We start from the raw sequence: 22,925 nt of genomic DNA on the forward strand, positions 1-22,925 counted from the left end.
CATAACCCAATTATCAGCAAGAATCAGGAAAACCAAAGACAAGTGCACGGCATCACCCTTCGTGCTTTTACTCTCGTCCTCACCAAGCAATAATATAATGAAAACGTGCACGACATCGTTTATCGTAGGTGACTCTAGCGGTTCCGATTATACCATCCTTATGATTTTTTTGTTATTTTGCAGCTATAGGTCACGTCCCCCGGTTCACAACCAATATTAAGCAGTGGGTGTCCGGTTTGCTGCCTCTCGCAGAAGAGACCCGTACGTGGGCTGATTTCATTGAACATTATGGTCCCGCGAGCCCTTCAGGTATTTCTTCGACTTTAATTAGTCGCTTTCACAAACTGTGCTTTTACTCTCTTTCCTCACCAAAGCAATTAGAATAATAAAATGTGCACGGCATCACCCTTCGTGCTTTTACTCTCTTTCCTCACATATAATCAATAGAATTGGTACGGAATGGTAAATCGTGCGGCATGGCATCACCCTTCGTGCTTTACACTCTTTCCTCACAATAGCAAACAATGCACGACATCACCCTTCGTGCTTTAACACTCTTCCTCACCCAAACAACAATCACAAACAAGGGCAAGGGAAATAAACAAGAAACATATAGGAATCCCGGCAAGGGAACAACGATTTAACAATTAAATCCCGGCAAGGGAGCAACAAGTAAATAATTAAATTCCGGCAAGGGAACAACAATTAAATAATTCAATCCCGGCAAGGGAACATTTCAATAACTCTTTCTCTATCTTTCACTTGTACTTCATAACTCACCTTACCACTTGAGTCAATGCTCCAAAGGGTTCAATCATCTCATATACTTTCACAAACTTTTCACAACAACTAGAAATCATCACCAAAGCATGAAGAATACAACGAAATCATGAAAATCACAATATAAGACTCACGGTCATACTTGACACCAACGTATAGATACTCGTCACCATGCCTATACGTGGTACTCAACAAGTATCACATAGCAAATAGGACTCAACTCTTAATCCCTCAAGCTAAGGTTAGACCAAACACTTTCCTCGATGCCTTGAACACAACTCAAGTCTCAATTATAGCTTTACCCCTTGATTCCACCGCCAATTCGCTCGTATCTAATCACAAATTACTTAATTACATCAATAAGTGCTAAATGAATCAACCCCAATGAATGAAAATGAGTCCAAAGTTTTACCCAAAAAGTCAAAAATCGCCCCCGGACCCACGTGATCAAAACCCGAGGTTCGAACCAAAACCCGATTACCCATTCCCCCACGAACTCGAATATATATTTATTTGAAATCGAACTCAAATTGAGTCCAATCCCCAATTTTGANCTCCAACAAATGCAACAAATAATACGAATTCATAAGACAACAAGTACAAAATAATTACGACTCACTGAGGAAAACAAGTAATGACAAGTAGCAATTAGTTATGGACTTTAAGGAGCAAATAGGCAATTTAATATTTAGTATGCTAAATGTGAAGTAGCAATTAAGTCACATAAACATATAGCAATTATAGCATAAATTCAAGGCATAATGTTGCGCAAGGATACCTCGAGCCAATAATAACAAGTAACACAATAAAGGAAAATGCCAACATAAAGAATCACAGTAATAGTGGAATAAGACAATTAATGCACTGGGACCTATAACAACAAGGAAATCAGTAAATGAAAGTAAAGGACAACATAACTCAATTATCGGCAAGAATCAGGAAAATCAAAGACAAGTGCACGGCATCACCCTTCGTGCTTTTACTCTCGTCCTCACCAAGCAATAATATAATGAAAACATGCACGGCATCACCCTTCGTGCTTTTACTCTCTTTCCTCACCAAAGCAATTAGAATAATAAAATGTGCACGACATCACCCTTCGTGCTTTTACTCTCTTTCCTCACATATAATCAATAGAATTGGCACGGAATGGTACATCGTGCGGCACGACATCACCCTTCGTAATTTACACTCTTTCCTCACAATAGCAAACAATGCACGACATCACCCTTCGTGCTTTAACACTCTTCCTCACCCAAACAACAATCACAAACAAGGGCAAGGGAAATAAACAAGAAACTTATAGGAATCCCGGCAAGGGAACAACAATTTAACAGTTAAATCCCGGCAAGGGAGCAACAAGTAAATAATTAAATCCCGCCAAGGGAACAACAATTAAATAATTCAATCCCGGCAAGGGAACATTTCAATAACTCTTTCCCTATCTTTCACTTGTACTTCATAACTCACTTTACCACTTGAGTCAATGCTCCAAAGGGTTCAATCATCTCATATACTTTCACAAACTTTTAACAACAACTAGAAATCATCACCAAAGCATGAAGAATACAACGAAATCATGAAAATCACAATATAAGACTCACGGTCATACTTGACACCAACGTATAGATACTCGTCACCATGCCTATACGTCGTACTCAACAAGTATCACATAGCAAATAGGACTCAACTCCTAATCCCTCAAGCTAAGGTTAGACCAAACACTTACCTCGATGCCTTGAACACAACTCAAGTCTCAATTATAGCTTTACCCCTTGATTCCACCGCCAATTCGCTCGTATCTAATCACAAATTACTTAATTACATCAATAAGTGCTAAATGAATCAGCCCCAATGCATGAAAATGAGTTTTCCAAAGTTTTACCCAAAAAGTCAAAAATCGTCCCCGAGCCCACGTGGTCAAAACCCGAGGTTCGAATCAAAACCCGATTACCCATTCCCCCACGAACTCGAATATATAATTTATTTTGAAATCGGACCTCAAATTGAGGTCCAAATTTCCAATTTTTGGAAAACCTAGGTTCTACCCAAAACACCCAATTTCTCCCATGAAAATCTTTGATTTTAGGTTGAAATCATGTTAAAAGATGTTAATGATTGAAAGAAATGAGTAAAAACTAACTTACAATTGATTTGGAAGAAGACTTGTTCTTGGGAAATCGCCTAAGTGTGTTTGGGTTTGAGAAAATATGAAAAATGAAGCTCAAAATCGTTTAAGTGTAAAAATGCAGGTCTCAGTTATGGGAAATACGAACAAGGGCTCGCAATTGCGAACCCCGACCCTCAGATATGGGAATTGCGAAGAAATAGTTCGCATTTGCGAACCCTTCGAAAATTACGGACCTTCGCATTTGCGACATCAACATCGCATTTGCGAGAGTCGCGTTTGCGACCTATTGATCGCATTTGCGAGGTCTGGCCAATAGGAGAGTGTTCGCATTTGCGAAGAATTGTCTCGCATTTGCGAGGAAAGAGCAGACCTGGGCTAACTTCGCAATTGTGAAAGGCCATTCGCATTTGCGATATCTCATTTGCGAACCAGGCTTCGCAAATGCGAAGCCTGCAGGTCAGAAATACCAGTAATTTTTTTCAAAGTCCAAAAAATGCATCCGTGGCCTATCCAAAACTCACCCGAGCCCTCGGGGCTCCAAACCAAATATACACACAACCTCAAAAACATCCTAAGGACTTATTCGTGCGATCAAATCGCCAAAACAACATCATAAACATCGAATTAAACCTCAAAACCAAAATTTCTTTCAAACTTCATAAAACCTCAAATTTTCCAATTTAGGTCTGAATCACGTCAAACGACGTCCGTTTTCAACCAAATTTCACAGAAATGACTTAAAGCACAAATAAAACCTGTACCGGGCGCCGGAACCAAAATACGGGCCCGATACCAACACGTTCTAGTCAAATATCATTTCAATTTTCCTTAACAATTTCCGAAAAACAATTTCTTTCAAAAATTTATTTCTCGGGCTCGGGACCTCGGAATTCGATTCCGGGCATACGCCCAAGTCCCATATTTTCCTACGGACCCTCCGGGACCGTCAAATTACGGGTCCGGATCCGTTTACCCAAAACGTTGACCAAGGTCAAATTTATTCATTTTAACATCAAAACTTAGCATTTTTCACAGAATTTCATATTTAAGCTTTCCGGCTACGCGCCTGGCAGGACCCAAAATCCACTATGGGTCGTGATGGCGCCGGACACTACTGTCAGAAAAGCCATCTAAAATACTTAATTAGATTCCAATTTAGACAATTTTGAAAATCCAGATTTTCCTTCTAATTTCATAAGTAAAGAGACAACTGCTTCAATTTAAATTAAATAATAAGCAATTAATACAAAATATTTCAAAACCATCCCAGAACCCGGTGTCACATGTGTATGAGCAATTTCTAAGAAATAATATAATACAACATCCGTCAGAAAAACAGTGGACAGAAAGTAAATACAATATGCTGGAAGGGACTATACTAGTTGCGGGCCGCCTCGAATAATGTAACTCACCTAGTCCCCAAATCATCCACGCTGCTACGCCCAGTAGGCCACTAGAGTTACATATACCCGTGCAACAAAAATGCACAGAAGTGTAGTATGAGTACGAAAACAACGTGTACTCAATGAGTATCCCGTCTAATCTCGAAGAAGTAGAGACGAGATGGTCGACTTCGACACTTACTAGTGGTCCAATAATGATATCAACAATTCATTAAATCGTGAACTCTTAGAAACATGATTTTTAATCCAACAGGAGGAAACAAGTAAACAATTATTTCTTTTATAGGAAGTTTCCCAAAATTCCTTTTCATTATTTATCCAAATATTCTCAAGCCATGAAGAGACAATAACAACTTCAATAAGATCAAGGCAGCAATACAAGCATGCGCAAATCATGTCGAGGCGTACGGCCCGCTCCAACAGAAAATAAACTGTGCACTGCCGAGGGTCGAACGGCGCGAACCATAGATGCATCTATTACCCCACTCGCGAACTATCCATGCGACGCGGTCAACATGAAATAAACAATCCCCCTTCTCGCTAATCATACGTGCGATGCAGGTACTCATAGAAATACATGCTCAGATAGCCAATTAAGAATTTATCGGGGAATTTATTCAAATAAAAGCCACTTTCTCTTTTAACAATGTAAGAAAAGATGTTTAATGCTTTTTGAAATTATTTATTAATTCGATGTGGTTTAAGCAATTCGAGCTGTCAATAAGTTTACAATTCATCCAAGTATAGCATGCTTTTGGGTCCTAGACTACCCGGACAATAGCATAATAGTAGCTACGCACGGACTCTCGTCACCTCGTGCGTACGTAGCCCCCACAAATAGGAGCACATAACCAATTAATTCACCTATGGGGACAATTCCCTCTTACAAGGTTAGAAAGGAGACTCACCTCGCTCCGAAGATCCATAACCGGCATTCCACGCCCTTCCGAAGACTCGAATCGATGCACAACGCTCCAAAACTAGCCAATAATTATGTAAACCCATTAATATATGCTAAGGTACTCATTATAATCCAATTTATAATAATTCCTAACCCCGATCGAAAAGTTGACAAAAATGCCCTCGGGCCCACGTGCCCGGAATCCGAAATTTTTCGAAGATAAAGTTTACCCATAGCCTCACGAACTCAAATATATGATTTTCTCTAAATTCCATACCCAAAATCGTGGTCAAATTCCAAGAATACTAGTTTTCTAGGTTTTCCCTCAAACCCCAAGTTTTCTACAAATTTCAATGTCTAAATCCATATATAAACCTTGTATATACTCAAGACTAGTAGAGATCACTTACCTCATGCTTGGTGATGAAAATGACACTCCAAAGTTGCTCCCAAAATCGGCTCCCATGGAAGAAATGAAGTGAAAATGAGCCAAACTTCGATTTTTAAAAGAACCCCACTGCCTCCAGCAGTTTCCGCATCTGCGGAAAAATGACCGCATCTACGGTTAAATGACCGCATCTGCGGTCCCAACTCTGCGGAAAAATTACCGCATCTGCGGTCACGCATCTGCGGAAAAATGACCGCATCTGCGGTTATGACAGCAACCAGCACTTTTTCCCGACACGGAAATGAGCATAACTCCCTCATACGATGTCCAAATTCGACGATTCATTTTGCTATGGATCTATAATTACGATACAGATCTAATGGTTCAATAAAAACTTAATTTGGAGCTCATTTGCTTAATATGGTACCCCTTTATGTCCAAAGAAACGACGTTGAAATATCAAATAAGAGCGCAATACAACCCGAAACACACCCGAGGCCCCCGGGACCCCGTCCAATCATACCAACCCACTCCATAACATAACACGGACCCGCTTGAGGCCTCAAATCATACCAAACAACGCAAAAATCATGAATCAACCTCTAATTCAAGCTTTATGAACTTTAGAACTTCAAACTTCTACTTTCGATGCCGAAACCTATCAAATCACGTCCGATTGACTTCAAATTTTGCACACAAGTCATATTTGACATTACAGACCTACTCCAACTTCCGAAATCGGAATCCGACCCCGATATCAAAAAGTCCACTTCCGGTCAAACTTCTCCAAAAACCTTCAATTTTCTATCTTTAGCCAAATGGCTCCAAAATGACCTACGGACCTCCGAATTCACTTCCGATCGCGCTCCCAACTCCAGAATCACCATATGGAGCTACTCCCAGACTCAGAATCCCAAACAGACATCGATAACACTGAGATGCACTTCAAGCCAAACTTATGAAATTTCTTCCAAAATGCTAACTTCCATAATGGGCGCCAAAACGCTCCCGGGTCATCCACAATCCGATCCGGGCATACGCCCAAGTCCGAAATCATCATACGAACATGCTGGAGCCTTCAGATCCTGATTCCGAGGTTGTTTACTCAAAAATCCAATCCTAGTTAATTCTTTCAACTTTAAGCTTCCGAAATGAGAATTCTCTCTCCAAATCAACTCTGAACTTCCCGCAATTCAATTCCGACCACGCGTACAAGTCATAATACCTGAAATGAAGCTGCTCATGGCCTCAAACTGCTGAACGCCGTGCTAGATCTCAAAACGACCGATCGGGTCGTTACAGCGCCCGGACTGCGCACGCAAATCGAGGCGACTCGAAACGAGGTTTTCAAGTCCTCGGAAGCACAGAATTCATTTAAAACAGGTGATGACCCTTTGGGTCGTCACATCTTTATTTAAGCAACTTTTATTTAGGTTTGGCTTCTCTACATTGCTTAGGACTTAGCTTACACACAAACTACTGCAAAGTATGGCTCCAAACTATAAACATATCAGCGAAATATCAACGTACAAAATGAGTTGGAATTTAAAGGTTCGTGTTGTTAGATTATAGCACGTTCCAGACCGCCAGAAACCAGAAAATTCTAATTCAATTGAATTAATTATTCAAGATGAAAGGTACATACTCTTTTGCCTGTTGTTATTTTTTTCGAGTTGTGATGTATTTTCTTCAAGTTATGTGCCTTACTAACTTAACTTTCTTTTCAAAATTTTTGTTTTAGGGAGATTGAATTCATGTAACTATTGGAAGAGCTGTTATTAATAGATTTATCATTTAATTATTGAGTATTGCTATTGTTTTATGATACTTTGGTTTTATGTATCATTTTTTTTTTGTTAATATTTTTAATTTGTTATAACTATGTTATGTGGCAGTTCATCAGAGGTGACATTTTAGCATTTTCTCCAGCGCCTCACTCCTAGAATCTTGAAGCCAATTAAGTAATTTTCTGTTTTCTTTATATATGATTTACTCTCTGTAATTATTGGTTACTGCATTTGTGTATCTTATTGTCGTGTTGTTGTGATTAATTTGCCAAATTTTTTTATCATATTTAAGTGATATTGTCGTGTTAGAGCTTGCAGATTAGTGAGAAATGGAGAACACTAATGGATTATGCTGGCAATCTGTTTAACCCAAAAAATAGTTTTCAAGGTCAAAGCAATAATTTTATATGACGGGCCACAAGCAACCGATTCAATCCGAAAGATATAAAATTTCGTTAATACAACGTGATAAAGAAGTGGAAAATAAATTCAATGACAGATAATATAATAAAAATAAAGCAGAGAAGAAAGAATTCTTATTGAATGATCCTTGATAGGATAATGAGCCGAACAGAGCTTGAAGAGCCGAACTATGGCTAACTTGAGAGCAATATGCTATCAATTACAATGTGTAGAATTGTAGAGAAGAAAATTAGATCCCCCCATGGTGGTAAAAATATGTCTATTTATAGGACTAAATCTAAGCAACCATTCTCCTTGAATTATGTGTCCATTATGAGCATTTACTCAATTCATCCATTACTTTTGGAAGACTTGTAACAGCTGGTAAATGCTGGAATTCCGTAACTGATGAGTTAATTTCGTAACTGATGAGTTAATTCCATAACTGATGAGTCAATCCCGTGCCTGTTGAGTCAATCTCGTGCCTGTTAAGTCAAATCTCGTGCCTGTTGAGTCAATCTCCTGCCTGTTGAGTCAACCCCGTGCCTGTTGAGTCAATCTCGTGCCTATTGAGTCAATCCCGTGCCTGTTGAGTCAATCTTGAATTGATTGCCTTGTTCTGACCGTTACAATCATTTATTGCATTTATTGATAATTGATTTGTAACTGATGGTAAATCCCATATAATCCGGGATTAGTTGATTCCTTCCTCATTTGTAATTATGAGATATTCTCCCGCACCTGATCTGGGCTATTTCATGATGATCAGTTCCGAGGCTAACAGGCACGGTATGTTCGGTCCCGGGGGTGTTTCACATATCATCTTTACATGTCATTCTTCACTTTTCTTCAAACTTTGCTGACACGTGTCGCCATCTAATTGACCCACATGGCGAGTCTAATTTTTACTAATACAATTGTCCAACTTGTTAATGAAATAATGAATGTATTAAGGGTATAAAAGTCGATCAATATTACGAGGATATTTTGGTTGTTCAACATTTAGCATGGACCATTCGTGCTTTTATAATAACTAGTATCTATAAACGTGCGTTGCACGTTACTAATGCCACATGATAGTTTAAATATTTATTTATATAAAGGAACAATAAAATTTAGTTAATGAGAGAAAATTTATATATAATAATACAGCAATCATCTAAGTGCCAAAAATATTGTTACATTAGCATAATACAAGAATTCAAAATAAATGGACATCATCAGAACTTACACAAATGATCAATTTTAGTCATGTTAAATAGATAATTATGTATTGTAGTTTAAATGTATCTAATGTGATGGTATCTTACCGAACACTTTTTTATAGACGATGTTTTTTTCTATATGTTTCCTTCTATTGCTTTAGTTGCTCTACGATAACCAGAACTCTTGTTGTCGATATTAATATCTCTCTTGAAAGTGCAACATACAGTTATTCGTTTAAGAAAATATATTGTTGAAAATATAGTCTAATATTTAGGATGTTCGTTCTTGTGCTTTATTTATTATAACTACAAAACATAAACATACTGAAAATTATTTTCACACAAATTTAAAAGGATATTCTTTTATTTCGGAAGACGAAAGTTTAATTCGGGGATAAAACACATACTTAGAAACACATTGACCAGTATCATAAGTTCTGCATGTATGATGTTATTGTCAAAACTTCTATATACCATACGTGTACTATTACATAAGTTATTCAACGGATCTAAATTTTCAGTAGCATGACAGACTTATTTTTCTTCAAAATCAAACTATATGCAATGGAAGATCAATTTTAACTTAGTTGACAACAAACATGTACGGTAAAAGACCATTTGGTATTAAAGTATTTAAGTATTCTTCTTGGTTGTAATTGTTGGTATCATCTTCTGCTGAGTTAAAACTGAAAAATATTTTATTTTTACCGTAAAACTTAGTGATCAACCTTTATTTAGTTGATCAACATATTCATTTCTGCTAGCTAAGATAGCTATTTAATGTCTATCATGTAAATTGCACAAATTGCGTTTTAATCTAATCATGAAAATATTTTCCTTATTAAATGCACTACTATTTCCATTGAGGTTGATAATCAAGTGTTATAGAAGAATCAAATCATCTTTTATTGGATGATCTTTTTCGTTTCCGATACGAAGCAAGAAGTCACTAAATGTTGGATCTGTTCTTACTTTTATATTTCTTGTCATTTGAATATTTTTCAATTGAGGCCATAAGTATAATTTTGGCAAGTTAGCTTTTACAGTTTATGCTTTCGTCAATTTTGGAACTACTGATCGTACTTGACAAAAAATCACCTCCCAAACTATTAATTTTTCACCAAATGGTTCATTGAAATCCAATATATCTCTAAAACTCTGGGCGATTGTTTCTATCGTTTGATGCTTAGCCAAAGCACTTCATCCCATATTATCACTTTTGTTTTCCTTATAAATTTAGCACTATTGCTATGATATATTTGTGAAGGTTATTCAGTTATTTGAAGAGGTATATCAAATCTAACGTGAGTTGTACGACCTCATAATAAAATCATTGTTGGTACACCACTTATTCTTATTGCTAACAATAGCATGCCTCTTGATCTAACAATTTGCAAGTAATGCATGACATAGAATATTATTTCGATTCCGCCGAAGGCGTCTACAAAGGATAATCTCGATATACCGGAGTCGACTTTTTATAATATAGTCTTGAAAGCTTATTCTTGTTCAGAATTTAGCTTTGATTGTGCTTCCTCAAACACTTGTATGGCCTTCTTAATATTATACTAATCTTTTTACTTTATGATCTATTTTTTTAATCTCTAACACTCTTTTATGGAAAAAGTTATGTACCATAAAATTTTTTTAACTTGAAAAATAATATTACTCATATGATTATTCAAAAAATAATTCAATTGGATTCTTTTGCTAAATAATAATGAAAGATTTGATTATTTCGTTTTTACCTAAAAAATAATTTATTTTCTATTAATTAAGATTCTTAATATTAGTTCATCTCATGTTTGAATATTTAAGCGTAATTATAGTTTTATCCATCATACATTTTATTTTTAAAGAGTAAAAATATCGATATGACATTCCACTTTTAGATCTTTATGTTTGCAATTAGTGGTATTGACTCGTACCAACCTTTTTTCTTTTCTTTCTCACACATTATATTCTTAAAAACTTTCTTAGTTGTTCTTTAATAATTGGGTATATATTTCTATATTATACGAAAAATTAATAATAAAAAACATTATTTGAGTAGGAAAGCAGTTCAAATATAATATAATAACATATTATCGTAGGAGTTTTTTTTCTCAATTTTAATGCTTATGCAGTCCGTTTAACATTACTTTTATTTTTTCTTGGTATNAGGTGCTACCGATCTTCAGTGTATTATGCTGGATCGATCCCTGTTGCAGCAAAATAATGGCTATTTTTCAATAGCTTTGCAAATGCTGGCTATTTTTGAATGACCAGTCCGAAAACTGGTTAGCCCGTGCTATTTTAACCTAGAATAGCTACCTGGTGTCATTTCTGGGAGAAATTCAATGATAGCCAGATTTACAAGTGGCCATTCAAAAATAGCCTAGTTTCAAAAGTAATCGAAATCTAGCCACTTTTTATGTAAAGATAAATCTGAGCGAAAATAATGTTCAAAACCCGAAAAATACGCCAGTATATTATGCTGGAGTTCCATCATAAGTATACTTGAACTCCAGCATATTATACTGGAGTTCCAGGATAAGTATGCTGGAACTCCAGCATAAGTACACTAGAACTCCAGCATAATATACTGGAGTTCCAGCAAAGTATACCGGCCCAGTATAATATGCTGGAACTTCACAAGTGCTCGAATCTCCAGTATATTATGCTGGAACATTCCGTGTGTTGGAGTTCCAGCATAATATGCTGGAAGTTCATACACAGGTGCACCGAACTCCAGTATATTATGCTAGACCGGTCTCTGTTGCAGCAAAATAGTGNGTTATATCCTTTTACTATAAGTTATTATGCTTAATATGATAAGGTTATTTTTGTAAACCGACATTATATTCATGCTTTTATAATAATATAGATATAGATAGATAGATATAGATATATAGATATACATTATTTATATATTGATTATACATAATTATACACATATAATACATAAATTATGTATATATTATACCTTCACCGGCTAATTTTAGTTTAAACAGTTGGGTGGGCGACTATTTAGGATTCTTCTTCTAAATAGTAGCCCTCTAGAATAGGGGAGAAATTAAAAAATAGCCAGATTTACAAGTGCTCATTCAAAAATAGCCACAGTTTCAAAAGTAATCAAAATTTAGCCACTTTTCATATAAAGATAAATCTGAACGAAAATATTGTTCAAAATCCGGAAAATACTCCAGCATAATATACTGGAGTTCCAGTATAATATACCGGTCCAGTATAATATGCTGGAAGTTCATACACAGGTGCTCCAATCTCCAGTATATTATGCTGGAACTTTCCGCGTGTTGGAGTTCCAGCATAATATGCTGGAAGTTCATACACAGGTGCACCGATCTTCAGTGTATTATGCTGGATCGATCCCTGTTGCAGCAAAATAATGGCTATTTTTCATTGACTTGGTAAACGCTGGCTATTTTTGAATGACCAGTCCGAAAACTGGCTGGCTAGACCGTGCTATTTTTACGTTATTTCTGCGTGGGATTCGCACAAGCCCATTCGGCCCATATTTCATAGTAAAGAATAGAAGCCCAAAACTCCACGTAGCTGACTTCTCATCCTCTTATTTCTCTCTGCAAATTTAAAGGGTTTTGGCATCAAAAAGCAAATTGGAGAAGAAGAAGAAGTAGAAAACGATGTCGTCCATTGGAACTTCAAAGGGTGTTTTAGAGATAGCAAAGTTCGCAGTATACGTGTCAGTTCCAATTAGTCTCATGTATTTGTTCGCCAACAACAACAAGAATCTTCAGAAAATCATGGGACATGTAAGTATTTCTCTCCTCTTTTTTTTTCATTCATTTTTATTGTAAAGTTTCTTTCTTTATGCTTATATTAGTTTGCTTGGGGTTTATTATTTCAGCTGAATTAAATATCTTGAATGTGCCCGGTTTTTAAATTCAAGCTGTATCGATCCGGGGCGGATGTAGAGTGTAAATTGCGCTTGCGTCTGAACTCAATAGCTTTGGCTCGGACTCTGTATATGCGTAAAAAGTTCACTAGATAACTACAAGTAATTGATCTTGAACCCATTAAAACAAATGAATTGTGGTAGAATCCCCAACTCGAACCCATACATTTTAAACCCTGAATCTAGCTTTGGTATTGATTGAATAGAGTCTGAGGAAATGAAAATGGTGCTTCGAAATGAATGATTCTTTTTTTTAGGTGTTTTTTTCTGGGGAAGAGTTAGAGGGTAGGGTGGAATTAAAAAGGATAAGTCTTCAAGCATCAGTTGAATTGAGTAAGTTGACAACTTTGATCTTTACTAACAAATTGAAAATTACATAAAGTAGATTGTTCTGTGTTTGCCTTATTTAGTAGTACTTCTTTAGATGTGAGGTAATGTGCTTGCACAGACGAATATCCTGGAACGAAGAGTAGTGAAGAATACACAATTTATAGATGAAAAATTGGTGCCAGTGATAGAGAGAGAAGGATATTTAAGAGAGGGTGAAAGAGCACAACCGAGATGAGAAAGTGTGGTATACTGTCGAAATTAGAATATCAACAAAATAATATAGAAGATGAGTAGAACTTCAACAAGAGAGAGTTGTTTCTCCATAGAAGACTGGACTTTTTTGGTGTAGATTTCTTGGAAATAACTACATTTTAGATCTTGCTTTCATTTTGGATTTGGATATACTATCATGTTCTTGGAGATTCTAAGGCTCATAAGAAGACTTATACATCTGTTAGCATCTCGATATAGTTCTGCACATGAAATATGTCTCGAATTCTCGGAGATAAATTAAAGTTTATTACTGTTCTTCTTTAGGTGTCTGCTGTTTAAATGGAAAGCAAAGGAAAGGAATACATACACAGGAATATTTTTTACTGAAATGAATAATCTTACCTTCCCATTCTTTTCTATTCCGTGGAACCTTGAACACCTCTAAAGAGGCCACTAGAAGTGTAGCTATGCTAGGGATACTAAGCATGCAACTTGCCTGACTCCTCAAATACTTGACTCCTCAAATACGACAAGTCCAGGCCAAGTATGTACTTCTAGTGGTGAAGCGACTATGGTTACAAGGTTTTAGAATGCCCTGAAGTTATGAGGCTTAAAGATGATCATTTGTTCATGACGAATAAGATGTATTTTCTATTTTTGTCGGTTAGATAGTTGGATCATCTATGCGCCTTTGTTTATCTCATTGAAAATATTTTCTAACTTGTCGATGATATAGCAGTTATAAATATTGTGTCAAACTGATGATGCAGCCCATCTTTAGTGGAATATTTTCGTTCAAACTAATGATGCATTCAGAAACATTTTGCATTTTTCAGTCTTAGGTTTGTTTGTAGGTTACCTATGTTATTTGACACTCTCTCTAGGTATGTTCTTCAGGGTTGTAATCACAAATATCTTCCCTTAAGCTGCCGTAGATAGCTTTCAAGTTAGATTGTGGTCATTACTTTTTTTAAGTTGATAATTATTATAAGCCCGTGTAATCCCCAAGTCATGTGGGTCGAGTAGTGTCAACCCATATGGTGGTTTTGGTTCCTGCATTTATGATCTTTGACATTACAATGGCTGCTAAAGGGTACAACAGTTAAAACACATGGTTGTTGATGACTAATGAGTTAGGCGAAATTGACTCTTGAAGTTTGTCTCTCTCTGTCCCTTCCCCGTCTCTGTTCTCTAATTCTAAGCTAATCACAAGTTGTCAAAACACTTGGAAAACCTTGGGTAAGACCCTGAGGCAAATAGGGAAATTACTTGATGAATCGTAATGAATTCACAAACTGACAAAGACCTATAATTATTCCTATATTCTGTAAAGCTTACAATCAATTCTTTGTATAGATAAATTTGGTAAATTCTCAATCAGTTTCTACATTCTATCAGCTAAGCTGATTCAGCTTCCTACATATTCTCAATCATAGTTACCGCTACTGAAAACTTAGGAACGGATGGAAAACATTTCTCTCAGTATTATATTTGAAAAAAGGAAGAGAAAGCGATGATGTTTCTCCTTGCCTATAGATAATATACATCTTTCTTCACCTTTTCTATGTCTAGATTTAGCATGGAGCAAGCTCAATTTAATTTTTGGCTATTCTTTGAGCAGTTGCAATAACAATGATCATCTCCGAATCATATTTAATGCATCTACACAATGATTATGTCCAAATCATATATATCTGAATGACTTGAGGCCGTGACTTGGTTTATATAATCTTCATGCAACACCGTTCCAATATATATCTTTGTCTTAGAAAATGATATATCCATCTAAAGCTTCCGTGTTTTTGTTTGTGAAGCGTGAATATGTAGTTTATCCTACAGAATCAGTAAAGCCCCAATCCCCCGAGGAACTGAGGGAGATGGCAAAAGAAATAGCTCGGAAGAGAGAGAGGGACCAAGGAATGCGGAGCTGAGAAAGATGACACGAGAACTGACTCGCAACCCACAAAACGAAGAGGCATAGAAGAATTTGTAGGTCTGTAAGTAATGCTCACTAAGGAAAAGCCAGAGGCCCTTTTTGTTAAGCCAACAAATGGTGTGTTCTTGCTTCTTCTTTTCTGTTCGACCAATAAGTGAGTGTTGCCAATAAAACAGTGCGGCAAAGCCATGGATTGTATACTGTCATTTCTATATTTGATGTATCTTCCTTCTTGTAACCTTGTAGCTAGTAAACCAGNCAACAAACCAATCATGAAACATATTTCTGTCCCATTTTATATCACTACTTACTATGCCAGAATGGAAAAGTTTTTTCTTTGATCATGATTTTTCGGACATTTTTTTGGACATTATATATTCTTCTATAATTTTCAAGTATATAAATTTTGTTTAAAAATTGAGTAATTGATATCTAGATGCGTTAATCATAACTCTCATACCTTGAATATGGTAAATTTGGAAGACAGATAAAAGGTTTTTAAGTCCTATTTAATTTGCGCCAAATTAATGTATTTAATAAAAATAGCATCAGTAGTAGTCTGAACTGTCCGGTAAATTTTAGATTTTGAACCTCGTTGAGAGTTCAATATGTATCCATTTTCCAGTAGTTTCAACGGTATTATGAATGTTATTGAGGGGTATGGTCCTCCTCGCCTTTAATTAAAGGCCTCGAGTTGTCGCCTTTAATTAGAGGTCTCGCGTTAGAATACTTGAAACGGAAAGTTTAGAATACTTGAAATGAAAAAACTTTCCATGAAGAAAACAAGTTGGAGGTTTGAAGTATGTTTAGGGTAAAGGTGCAGAGTCTCCTCTTATAAAGACTAGACATAATTCAAGTCAAGGTCTGTATTGTGCATTAATTTAAACTTTAGATATATGGGTTCCACAAGTAGAAATTTCAGCGAACTCTTTTCATGTAACAACCTTTTTTTTCCATACCAAAGTATTAGTCACTTCTCTCTTCGCTAACAAAAATAAAATCATGTGTGCATAACTTTATCTTCAGAAATTCATATTTAAGAATCAGTAATTATAATTTGCAATTACTTAAAAAATGTGTGAGAAGAACTCATGGTTACGGTTTAACTCTTGAAAAATCTAAAACTATGTTGATACAATAAAAGTGGAACCTCAAAAGTTCGAACTTTTAATTGTTTGTTTCTGAATTTACGAAAAACACTAGGTTATTTCTTTTCATCTGTCCAATTTTTGGCGGACAGAGTTACCAAATACCTGTTGTTGGTGGGAGGTGGCATGTATACATAGAATTAGTCGAGGTGCACACAAACTGGCTCGGACACCACGATTATTAAAAAAAATAGCTATTGGAAAAGAAAAAAAAGAGAGAAAAGAGCAACAATTTCAGTGATGGTAACTAGAGGTAGTCATATTAAAATGTAAATATATTATGGTATGCTTCTTCCAAGAAAATGAGAGAAGAAAATTTGGTGTGTTATTTTCTTGGTATTTATTGACTTGCATGAGTCAATGGGTCTTTCTATCACTTAAAATAATGAGTCTTTTCTGAACAAATGGCAGTTCTGATGTTCAAAAGAATTTCCTTGAAGCTTAAGTAGCAGATAAGGCAGGTAACTCTCTACTTCTTACCTTTTTTTTTGGGCACTGAAACTTTTACAATCTTTGAATAAATTTATTTGCAAAATATATTTATAGTCAAGTTATAAGGTTTTGGTGAAGCTCATACCTTAATCAGCTATGGGATTCTTCATTCTTGCTTTTATTCATTAAATAAGGTGCATTTCCTCTCACTTCATTTCTACAATTAGAAGAGATTATTGTGTATTTACTTGCTTGAGTCCAGGATTCTTGAAAATCCTAACTTTAGGAATGAGCTTTATTAGTGATGCAGTTGTCAAAAAGTGCTATATTATTTTCTTTTACATATAGAATTGTTACAGTTTTGCTCAATTACCTTTGAAAATTTGTTAATTATCATCAAAATGTATAATTTGCATTTACTCAGCACTAAGCAATTCTTGAAAAAGAATTAATTTTTTTCCAGGAGAAGTGGAATTTTAGACACATTTTGCGGAAACAATTGGATTATTTTTGGACTTCCTCTTCTTTCTTATATGAGAAAACGGGCAGCCTGCTGCAGAAAGTATCCTACGTTTACACAGGGTCCGGAGAAGGGCCGCATTTGGAATGCGATGTAGGCAGCCTACCCTAATACAAGCATTAGTGATCAATTCCACGGCTCGAACCCGTGATCTATAGGCAGAGGTGGACCTATGCTATAGGTCGAGGGGTCACCAGCCCCCTTAAAGTTAGGCAAAAATTTCATGTATGTTTTTAGAAAGTAGTGATATATTAGTAGTGGGCACCCTATATACAAAGCAGATTTTGGTTGAATAAAAAAGTGCACACCTTCAAATCCTAGGTCCGCCTCTACTTATAGGTCACACGGAGACAACTCTTTTTTCTTTTATGGAAGTCCCAAAATTTCATGAGGAATATTTAGATTCACCTCCAGACTTCTTTGTTGGTTTATATTTGAATCTCATTTTTTTTAATCTCAGGGAAAGCTGAGACTGAGCATATATACAATTCTATCTTCCAAGAATTTGTCGAAAATCTGAAATAGCGAATAGATTGTTGGAGTAGAGACAATATAATTGAACACAAAAGAACTTGCATAGCTTTTACAGATTTAGTGATCAAGTCAGGAGAACAAGTGCCATTTCAATTTGATACTTTTTTTGTAATGGCGGAGTTAGTTCCAATTGGGACTATTTTAGCTGTGATTAGCAGTCAAGTAATGAAAACAGCTCTAGCTGCGAACGATGTATTATTTGAGAAGGAGAGTTTTAAGGTTTTGGGAAATTACCTTTTGGACATTGAGCCTGTCTTGAAAGAATTGCAGCTACAAAAGTTAAACGATTCGCTTGCTGCAAGGCAAGCTTTAGAATCCCTTGAAGCTGATTTAAAGAAGGCTAATGACTTGGTCGAAAAGTACAAAAACCGAGCCCGTTTTTACTTGCTAGTCAAGTGTAGGAACATTGTTGAGGAGGTACAGGATGTTACGAGGGACATTGGAAAATCTTTAGCCGCGCTATCCATTGTCAACATAGAAGTCTTGTCGGGGATTTCAGAAGAGGTAAATAGGCTGCAGAATGAGATGCAAAGAGCTAACTTTGAGGCTTCTCAGTCGCGGCTCCAAATTGTTAACAAGTTAAACCAAGGTCTATCCGATCAGATACACGACCAGGAATTTGCCAACAATATTCTCAACGAAATAGCAAGGGCTGCTGGCGTACCGGTGGAGCCTGCAGAGATAACGAAAGAGCTAGATAATTTCAAGAAAGAGAAAGAAGAAGCTGCTTACCGAAAAGAGAGAGCTGAAGTCTTGTTTCTGAATCAAGTTATTGAGCTGCTCTCTCGAGCCGATGCTGCACGAGATTATGAGGAAGTCAGAAGCCAGTACTTCCAGAGAGTTAGCATTATAGAAGGATATGACCCTAAAGAAGAATACATTCAGCCATTTAAAGCTTTATTTTGCTGTATAACTGGAACGATAATGGTAGATCCTGTAAGCCTATGCACTGGTACTGCCTGTGAAAGAGCGTCTCTCCAAGCTTGGTTCGATTCAGGGGAGAAAACAGATCCCGAAACAGGTGAAGAACTGCAGGATTTGTCCTTCAGGCCGAACCTCCAATTGAGACAGTTAATCGAGGAGTGGAAAGAGCTCAACTATTGCATCAAAATCAGGGCTTGCAAGGGGAAATTGCTTTCTGAAGTGGATGCATTAATCGAGGAGGCTCTTGCGCAAATGCAAGAACTTATGAAAGAAAATTCAATAAATAAAGAATGGGTGACGATTGGAGGACTCACTGAAATTGTCATCTCTAAGCTTGGCAGTTTGCATAACGGATATCTGCAAGATAAAGCAATGATTACGTTGAAGGATGTTGTAGAAGGGCATGCTAGAAACAAGGTGAGTGAAAGATGTATTACACAAACAAATGTTAAAGTAAAATTAGAATAGACTCTGAAATTGCTAATTCCTGAATTTATTCAAGAATTAGTTCTACTTTCACCTAGAAAACTTTGGGCTTGACTTTTCCTATGTTTAGTTGTTTCAAATGTATTCATCATACAGGACTTTAGTGTTTATCTGAAAAAATGAACAATTGGTAATTTCATTTATTTTCTCATTTAAGTGTTTCCACTCTAAAACTATTACTACTAAGTTTATACATTGTGGTATCCCCTGGTTGTTGCTAGTCGTTACTACTGTATGGTTGGTATTCCTTTCCTTGCTTAGTTGTTTCCGAGAACAGTACATCACGAAGTCAAGAGTAGGATGCGAGGGGGTGGGATAATATTTTGCTTATCATGTGGATCAGGGCATATGAGCAAAAATGCACACAAGTTACCCATGCAAAGTCCTAATTCACTTTATTCCTAATCAAATTGTTTTACAGGACGTGTTCGTTGAGAACCAGGGGCTTGAGAATGTTGTGACATGCTACGGAACAGACTCAACCATTTCAGGGGCTGCAATTGAGCTGATATATGAGGTTCTACAAGATCGGCCTGGTTGGAACTTGGCTTATTGCCAGATGCTTTCTCAGCAGTCCAATGCAATCTTGCTTCTCGTCTCGTTTCTCAAAAGTCAGACCGGTCCATTAGCTGAGCAAGTAGAAGAAATCTTGGGTAAGCTTTGTGATGAGGAAGAGGAGAACATTGTTAGGGCTGCTCGAGAGGGATGGTATGGACCACTTATTGATAGGTTGCATCATGGTAAGCATAGCTGCAACACTCTTATATGTTACATCAGCAAATGCATACAGATTTAATCATCTTAATACATCAACCTATTATTCTCTATTGAAATCTTGTATCAGCCTTTGTACATACATGCGTTTCTTAGAGTTACCCCACTGATTGCTTTTGGGTCTTCTATTTACTTTTTCATGATATATTCTTTAAGGAGGTTTCGGTCTTCTAATCATATATAAAATATCCTAGCAAATGGTAAAGAATAAAAGACACTGACTGAAATGTATAAGAGCTCTAGACTTTTCCTAAGAGTGGAGCAATTGAATTGAGGGAATGTTATTCCAAGTGTCATGCATTGATTTGATCCCTTCCAAGCACATAGTTGAAACTATGTTCCTTCACTCATATGAAAGAAAGATGTATTTTGATGTTGATCGGTGTCAATTGCAGCATATATATCTGCTTGTTTGAGTTTTAGGTTAGTTATATCAGTCAATTATTTTCAGGATCGGCATCTTCAAGAATGTCAATTGTTAGAGCAACTCTTGGTTTGGAACTCGGGGATGAAGATATGAAGATCCTTGGGGAGAAAGGGGTGATCCCTCCTCTGCTTGAGATGGCATCTGGAAATATTGAATCAAAAGAACTGTCGTTATCTGCACTTGTGAAGTTATCAAGCTTAAATGGCAATAAGATGCTTATAGCTGCGGCTGGAGGTGTTCCTATCATTTTAAAGCTAATGATTTCATCCCATGTACGTTCAATTATCATCGCTAAGTGCTGTGAGGTTCTTGCTAATCTTTCTTGCAATGGTGATGGAGTTAAGTTCTTGATTGATGAAACTGACAACCAACTTGTACTAGAGCCTGTAATCGCATACTTGCTGGCTTTTCAGCAGAATCTCACATCCTCGGACATTGTTCGTAGGCATGCTTTACGTGCACTATTAGGAATCTGTCAATCTGAAGCTGGACTTGTCAAGTCAGCTGTTCTCTCTGCCGGTGGTGTTTCAGTGGTCCTTCCCCTTCTAGATGATTCGAACCAGGAAATAAGAGAAGCAGCAATAAACCTTCTTTTCCTCTTCTCACAGCACGAGCCAGAGGGGGTCGTTGAGTATCTTCTTAAGCCAAGAAGGCTTGAGGCTTTAGTCGGTTTCCTTGAAAATGATAACAAAGGTGATGTGCAGATGGCTGCAGCCGGTTTACTAGCCAACCTTCCGAAATCAGAAACTTCACTCAGAGAGAAACTCATAGAATTAGGTGGACTGAAGGCCATTGTTAACATCTTAAAAACCGGAACCATGGAAGCGAAGGAAAATGCTCTCAGTGCCCTCTTCAGGTTCACAGATCCAACAAATCTCGAGTCTCAACGTAATGTGGTTGAACTTGGGGCATATCCTATACTTGTAACTCTTCTCAAAGCTAATTTAATAACTGCAGAAGCAAGAGCAGCAGCACTCTTAACTGATCTATCAATGCGAAGTCATGAACTCAGTGTCGGATCCAAGAAAGCTTCTTGTTTCTGTATTGGCCGAGCACGTGCTCCTATCTGTCTTGCGCACGGGGGTGCCTGCAGTGTGAGCAAAACATTTTGTCTGTTAGAGGCAAATGCATTGCCTGGTCTTGTCAAACTTTTAAAAGAAAAGATACACGCCACGTCTTATGAGGCGATTCAAACGCTCTCTACTTTGGTTCGAGAAGAGTCTCCTCATAGAGGAGCCTATGTGCTGCACAAGGAGGATGCGATTTCACCAACAATAGAAGTTCTAAGCTGGGGATCAGAATCTTTGAAAGGGGAAGCTTTAGGGCTGCTGGAAAAAGTATTTATGTCAAGGGAAATGGTTGATTTTTACGGGCCAACAGCTCGACTACATCTTGCGCGTTTAACAGGAGGTAGAATTTGTGAAGATGGACATCTCCAAAGGAAAGCTGCTAGAGTCTTGTTACTTATCGATCGTCAATCCAGATCATCCGGGTCTCTTGTTGCAGGAATATCTGGTTGAAAATCTCCAGTCTTACATTTCATTCCACACCCTACAAAGCGTTGTCTTAGGTCGAAAAGTGTGGCTTTTGATCAAAGGCTACATTTTCTGATAGTTTAGTCCACACGTTTCAGGTGTGGTTAAAGGCCTAATATATTTAGTGAACTCTCTTGATTTTTCATTCCCAATTAGCTGTATGTAATTATGTTCTTGTGTGGTATGTGTTAAAGAAATTCATATTTTGAGACCTATAATAGAAGTATATTGATCTTTGATATTCTAGATTTAAGGATAATTTGTGCTTTCTGCTTCAAATATTTTATACATTGCTCACTGAAAAACCTCTGGAAGTAGAATTCTGTGTACACTAACCGAATCTTTGAGGAAAGACGGTGATGTAAATTGCCTTTCCCTTTCTCCTTTGTAAAGGAAAAAAGAATGTCAATGAGTCCTCACATACGTTAGGAGTGGCGTTATCCAACAATAACCAAAATATGTACTCTTTGCTAAGCAATACATAATAAATAGGCACAATCAATTAATGGTCATTCAATCAACTGGAATAAGCACGTAGTTAAACAAGTAGAGAAATCCAAAGGCCAAATTATATTAAACATAACAAAAAGTTATCCTCCAAGAGGTTCAGTCAAACCCTAGATAAAAGAGTTTAGCTATTCATAGTCATGAGATCACGCCCAACTATGCCGTATAAAAAAGAACAAAGCGGTCGTTGCAAATATATTCCGGTTAACAAGTCCAGAGTCGAATCCCACAGGGAATTAACCTATT

The 22,925-nt window shown here is 36.8% G+C and overlaps 2 protein-coding genes across 4 annotated transcripts; both read left to right on the forward strand.

Annotated features, from left to right (window-relative positions):
* Positions 1–12,541: 12,541 nt before the first annotated feature.
* LOC109241099 lies at positions 12,542–15,630 on the forward strand. Its single transcript, XM_019407816.1, has 2 exons — positions 12,542–12,770; positions 15,271–15,630. The coding sequence occupies exons 1-2, from the start codon at positions 12,642–12,644 to the stop codon at positions 15,385–15,387; spliced, it is 246 nt and encodes an 81-aa protein (XP_019263361.1). The 5' UTR covers positions 12,542–12,641; the 3' UTR covers positions 15,388–15,630.
* A 1,233-nt stretch (positions 15,631–16,863) lies between these two features.
* Positions 16,864–22,418, forward strand: LOC109241100 (U-box domain-containing protein 43-like). 3 transcript variants are annotated; one of them, XM_019407818.1, is made up of 4 exons: positions 16,864–17,001; positions 17,436–19,367; positions 19,858–20,176; positions 20,662–22,418. In XM_019407818.1, exons 2-4 carry the CDS (start codon positions 18,138–18,140, stop codon positions 22,155–22,157), a joined length of 3,045 nt encoding a protein of 1,014 aa, XP_019263363.1. In that variant the 5' UTR covers positions 16,864–17,001; positions 17,436–18,137; the 3' UTR covers positions 22,158–22,418. The 3 variants fall into 3 exon arrangements, with proteins under 3 accessions (XP_019263363.1, XP_019263362.1, XP_019263364.1); XM_019407817.1 differs by having other exon boundaries at positions 17,953–19,367; XM_019407819.1 differs by lacking the exon at positions 16,864–17,001 and adding an exon at positions 17,019–17,166 and having other exon boundaries at positions 17,953–19,367.
* Positions 22,419–22,925: the final 507 nt, after the last annotated feature.

This window comes from Nicotiana attenuata, unplaced genomic scaffold (assembly GCF_001879085.1).
Source record: "Nicotiana attenuata strain UT unplaced genomic scaffold, NIATTr2, whole genome shotgun sequence".
Classification (NCBI taxonomy): Eukaryota; Viridiplantae; Streptophyta; class Magnoliopsida; order Solanales; family Solanaceae; genus Nicotiana; species Nicotiana attenuata.

Coding starts and splice junctions, on each gene's coding strand:
- LOC109241099 (XM_019407816.1), top strand. CDS start 12,642: ATGTCGTCCATTGGAACTTCAAAGGGTGTTTTAGAGATAGCAAAGTTC. Junction 12,771..15,270: donor TTCAGAAAATCATGGGACAT/GTAAGTATTTCT, acceptor TTGTTTGTGAAG/CGTGAATATGTAGTTTATCC.
- LOC109241100 (XM_019407818.1), top strand. CDS start 18,138: ATGGCGGAGTTAGTTCCAATTGGGACTATTTTAGCTGTGATTAGCAGT. Junction 19,368..19,857: donor AAGGGCATGCTAGAAACAAG/GTGAGTGAAAGA, acceptor ATTGTTTTACAG/GACGTGTTCGTTGAGAACCA. Junction 20,177..20,661: donor TATTGATAGGTTGCATCATG/GTAAGCATAGCT, acceptor AATTATTTTCAG/GATCGGCATCTTCAAGAATG.